At 37.7% G+C, this 5,904-nt stretch overlaps 1 protein-coding gene across 1 annotated transcript in view; it reads left to right on the forward strand.

Annotated features, from left to right (window-relative positions):
• The first annotated feature begins 885 nt into the window (after positions 1-885).
• Positions 886-5,904, forward strand: part of LOC111648101 (nuclear receptor subfamily 5 group A member 2-like) — an 8,710-nt gene continuing 3,691 nt past the window's right edge. Inside the window, exons 1-2 of the mRNA XM_023397863.1 lie at positions 886-987; positions 4,740-4,881. Coding sequence (XP_023253631.1) covers positions 886-987; positions 4,740-4,881 — 244 coding nt within the window. The remainder of the gene's footprint in view (positions 988-4,739; positions 4,882-5,904) is intronic.

Consider the following 5,904-nt stretch of genomic DNA (forward strand, 5'->3'; position numbering starts at 1 on the left):
AAAGGCATAAAAAGCCTGTAAAAAAAAAAAATAGCACAAAACTGTAGAAACTATACAGACAAACATTTTAATTAATAACAATTCAAATTGCTGGAAATATAAACCTGAATCAACATTTAAAAAATGTATTTGCTGTATCACAAATTAAAAATTACAGCTTAAAAATCAACCAAACCGACAAAAGTGAAATAAAAACAGACATGTTTTAATATCAAATGAATATGAATTCAATACTTTGTTTTACTTGATCTCTGATCTTCATTATAATGAAGAAGCTACAGCATAACATGAAATGATCCAACTAAAAGCCAAGTTACAGAAACAGCTGCACCTCACCTGAACTGACAGGTGAACTACCAGGTGAGGTGCAGCCTCAGACAGGAGGCTGAGGATGCGTTCAAAGCTCCGTTTTATCATCTAGAAACATCACTCGCAAGCAACAAACAGGCGGGAAATATACATCAGTACATTCTGCTGTTATAAGAATAGTGGAGGTGAAGGCACGTCAGAGCTGAGAAGGTGGACTGTACATAGACCCTGAAACAGGTGAGTTCAGTGATTGGACAATGCTTATTAGCTGCAGCTTCAGACCGGGTCAGAACCATGGACAGAGTCCCTCCTCCACAGGATGATGACACGAGACCAGGGATGCTCTGATCACTCCACGTCACTGTTTCAGGTACACTGCGCAACCAACACTCACCAACACTGAACACCCAGTAGGATTTAACAAAGGTGATTCAACAGGTGAGACGCAGGTATCTTCTAGTGTTGCTGATTTAACTTAATTTTTATAATCTACTAGCCTATTATAAAAAAAACTTTTGTTTCATAAAAGACTCATAAAAGTGTAAGTTTGCCTCTTTTTCACGTCCGTTTCCCAGAATGGAGTGCAGACATGATGTGGATTTGGAGGAGCCGTGTCCAGTCTGTGGAGATAAAGTCTCTGGATATCACTACGGTCTGCTCACCTGTGAAAGCTGCAAGGTAGACTTTCTCCTCCGTCATTTTCTTGTTCTTGTTGCAAAGACGTTATTGAAAAGTTGTTGTTTTTTTCAGTGAAAACGACCCCGGGACCTTTGGGCAATTAGCCTAGAGATGTGGTTCTCAGTGCGTGCCCCTCGCGGGAGCGCGCACAGCTAAAGTAAAAACTACCAGATATTGTAGGACAATGATTTCTAAAGCAAAGAACTGTTAAAAACATTTAGTTTTCTTTGGATCTGAGGTCTGCGGTGTTCTCTATGAGCATCACTGTTTATTAACCTCAACAGAAGCAACATGTCAGTCTTTTTCTAAAATGAGGCTTAAATGTGAAATAAAGTGTTTCTTAAAGCAGTAGAACTGACTGTATCTGCTGATTAATGCATCCCTGGCACGTGCGCACATAGACAGCAAAGGGGGCTTGAGAAAGTGCCTTTTTCTGGGGAGCTTCCTTTGATAAATGAAAACATATATTCCTGTTTGCGCACAGCTTCCCTGTCAAACAAATATACTGATTGAATTAAAAATCTAAATATAAGGTCGGGAGATTGGTCTCAGCCGAGAGGCGATGCTTGGTGAGCACGCAATCACAGCCAGTGACGTCAGACAGGCAGGCAGCACCTCCCAGCGCTTCAACTTCTCCCGTTGAGGTGGTTTTCCCTTGTTGAGGTGAGTGGTGATGAACGAGGGAATAAGCTGCCAGAGTTTACAGATAGTCAGCCAACATTTATCATGGTAGTCAGACAGGCTAATGTACTGTACTTAACTACAGGTGAATATAGTAAAATTTGTATCATTTGTATAATAAAGTTATCACCATCACCACATGTATATGCAAATGAGACGTTAACCAATTAAAATTCGCCAATTTGCATAACTAAAAGATATCACCACGGAACTTCCCCAGTTAATTGCTTACATTCAGACAGTAACTGCCCCTGAAATGTTGTTAAAACATGCAGATTAGCTTGTTTGGTGAATTTAGGTTAAATCTACAGATGCAAACAGATAGAGGGTAGTAAAACAAACAGCATCTAAATGTGCATTTTGAACGTTTTCTTTCCATTAGTGCAAAAGAAGACATGTTATGGAATGAAAATAGACTGAAATCTCAAAATTGACCACTAAATGAAAAAACAATGTTTTTTGTCTGTAGCGTCCTGCCTTTAACAGTGACTGCATCATTGTGATTGTAGACCCCTAACTGAACAACTATTCATTCTATTGGTTTGTTGTATGCTAATAGAGATAATAGATCAGCATCAGTGACAACAGATACATGGTGCAGACAGCCCTACCTCAAATGTAAAAGGAAGGAATTGCAGGCACACAGTGTAACTAAGTCCTTAGTTATCAGTGCAATTCTTGAAAATTCTAAATTCATTATGTCCCTCTCCCTGGTGCAGTCAGTTATTCTCAATATATACTAGAAACTAGCAGACTAGAAAACATGCACGATGTGTCAGTTTCCTTTGTTGTTGCCAGCTCTTGTGAAAAAAATAGAAATATTGAACACTAAAGACCATTGTCTCAGTGTGAACTGATTATTTTGTAGAAATCAGTAATGAGTAGTTATGTATTAAACATTTGTTTGAATGTAGGGGTTTTCAAATAAATCAGTAACTAAGTCAGAGATGTGATTTAACTTTTTGTTTTAAAACATTTCTTTTTATAAATGATTATGAGAGCTGCCCTTTCTCTCACTTGAGCCCCTGCCCCCCAAAATGTCACGTCCCTGATGCATCCCATAATATTTCAGCTTGGGTCATTATAAAAGGTATGAAAAATGTGCTGATTAAAAACATGTGATTCATGGATCATCAGAAATAAAGTTAGGCTGCAGTGTTACCGCAGGTCTGCTGTTCAGTTTTACTTTGCAGTGTTGGCATTAATGTGCACATGGATAAGTTATATTGTTCAAGTAAATAAACAAGATGTAAACACAATTTATTGTACCACAAGTTACTGTAGTTACATAAACTGATCATGAAAATCATAAATTCAACTATTGAAAAAAAAACATTGTCAACAACATAGGCAGCATATTTGGGGTGATATGTTATTCTGTAGAAACAGTCTAATGGAAGCTATAAACAGTTGGAAACTCTGACCAAGAAAGTTATTCATTCTCACTGTCGAGCCCAAAACAGCCTGTTGTGGCCATTTCATCTCAACAGTGTGAATTTAACACATTTGATAATAGATTAGAAATAATATGAGATAAACTACTACTACTACTACTACTCCACAGCTACAGGTTCACATTCACATTTTTATTTGGTCAACCTTCATTAATGGAAGCTCAAATATGCATTATGATTGAATTAGTCATGGGCTGGATCCACACTTCACGACCCATGACCCAAACTGTATAGAAAAATATGAATTTTATGAAATATGAAATATTTACTTTTAAAGTATTCAATGAAATGTATATTTTTACTCAGTCTTGTAGTTAAGTCTGTGTATCTAAATATATGTTGAGGATAAACCAATAAGAGTCTTCTTTTATTTTTTGTATAATTAAAAAATGGTTGTAACCAAAAACCAGCCGTTTTTTGTCATGTTTAACCAACATTCATTTAGATATTACCACAGAAACAGCTCTATGTCTATGAATGAAAGTCTGTGGCGATTAGACCCCATCGTGATGTCATGAGAGGAGAACACATTTTTAAGTATTACAGAGACAATGTGATTGGCTGGTTGAGATCGTGGCGAGATCTGATTGGTTGGAAGCGGAATAGAGAGAGTCCTCCTGACTAAACTTACACTAAACTTCATTAGCCTACACATGAGGATGTTAGTTTGTGCAGCAGGTTCTGGTGTCAGAGAGCTGGCCGCCTCTCAGCCAGAGATGCAAATGCAACAAGCTGGTTAGTGTCTGGTGATTCTCAGCATTGGACAGTAATGAAGTACATTTACTTGAGTATATATTTCTAGTATCTATACTTATTAGTTGTTGCTTTTTGTAAACTTCAGACTCCAATACACTTAAAGACAAATACTGTGCGTTTGACTCCACTACATTTCTATGAAGTACTCTTACTTTGAAGCAGAGCTTGAAGTCATTGGAATGAATTTTATTTTATTTTGAAAATGTGATAGAACATACACTGTGTAAAGAGGAGGCAGAAGATTCTTCACCAGAGACCTGATCTGATCTGAAGTCTGTGTTTGAAGGTTTAGAAATTTTTTTTGACATTTTTTTAAAATATCCAATGTGTTTACCACGACCAGACTTCATCACTGACTAAAAAAAAAAAGAAAGAAGAAAACAATAAAGGCTCCTTATGTTGATTCAATTGTGTTTTTATGGCTATTTTTATCATCATTGTATCATATCCTACAGTATTTTTATTCTACAGGTTCTACAGTCAGTCAGTCAGTCAGTCAGTCAGGTTGTTTTAGAGTCATCAGGTTCTGTAAATCTGGAACAAATCAACAATGTGTTGACATAAAAATGCAGTTTTCAACACTTCTACTAAAAAGTTCTTTAGTACTCAAGTAAACTTTCACTTGTATTGGAGTAATATTTGACCAGGAGGATCTGTGCTCTGACTCCAGTAATGAAGTTGTGTCTTCTGGTGATTCTGCTGTCAGACGTCTCTCTGTGTCAGAAACCATTCAACAAAGAAAATAGTTCCAGGATACAGAAAGGCCTGAGAGGATTATACTGGAGATGCTGTATTGTGTTCTGCATGCTGTGCTAGGTCTACTGGGTATCATGACAAGATCCTCTTCGTCATCACTCACAGGGGTTTTTCAAAAGGACGGTTCAGAACAACAAGAAGTACGTCTGTGCAGAGAACCAGGAGTGCAGGATCGACAAAGCTCAGAGGAAACGCTGTCCGTTCTGTAGGTTTCAGAAGTGTCTTCATGTCGGCATGAGGCTGGAAGGTAAGCATGATTTTTTTTTTACCTGCAACATTAATGTGAAATAACTGAACTGCTGTTGTATGGAAAACCTTGCACCCAATGACACATGCATCTTACAAATATCCAGCTGTCTCCTGCATCATGCAGCCTGTCCAGTCGACATATGACAGAAATCAGTTCTATAGTCTTCTTGCTGGAGTGTTAGTCCTTCAGATTGTAAACATGGCTAAAATTCAGGTTTCCAAGACTAGGAGTGAAAATCCAGGAGATCAGCAGTTTGACAAAAACTCAAACCAGCGACAATCATGTCACAGTCAAAGTCACTGAGATTCTGATGTTTGATGTGAACATTAACTGAAGCTCCTCACCTGGATCTGCAGGAGTTCATACACCTGTCTCTTATACACATCTGTAATGCATTGCAGCTCTATGTGAGACAAATAAGGTTTTTTTTTAAAATGAACCGATTCTTACTGTAAGTGTTGTAGTCTACAACAGTGAATGGAAAGTGCGCTTCCTTTTGGGGTTTTTTCTTGACACTGACCAAATGTGCTTTAATTATTAGTGCCAATGATAATGTGCAGTTACTGAAAGTAACCTGTAAATAATGGCTTATAACTGGCCAAAATTGAATTATAATGGTTCAAGTTGTATTTCAGTTCAACTTGAATCAGGACTTTTGGTCACGTGGGGGAAGCAGAAATAGACTAAGACTTGGTTTCTAATTGTGTCTGTTTGTTGCAGGACAGATCGTGTACAGTGTCTTTAGCAGCTGTTTGTTTCTCCTTCAGACTGAACCAAAGCAGTACAGTTTAGGGCTATAAAACCAAACAGTAAGCTGAAAGAGGCTAAAAACTTATGTAAGGCTGAGATGAAACGCAGAGTTGGTGATAATTAGAGTTCAAGTCCCAAAGGGCGTCATTCTTTCTCTTCTGTTGTAGCTTAAATTCCCATGAACTGAAATGAGCTAGAAACATGAAACTCTTACTACAAATTCTGTGGATTTGGACCAAGTTTATCAGAAGTTGTATAAACGTTGTTATT

Source organism: Seriola lalandi, unplaced genomic scaffold (genome assembly GCF_002814215.2).
Source record: "Seriola lalandi dorsalis isolate HSWRI2012SDOR001 ecotype SW California unplaced genomic scaffold, Sedor1 jcf7180002054939, whole genome shotgun sequence".
Taxonomy (NCBI): Eukaryota; Metazoa; Chordata; class Actinopteri; order Carangiformes; family Carangidae; genus Seriola; species Seriola lalandi.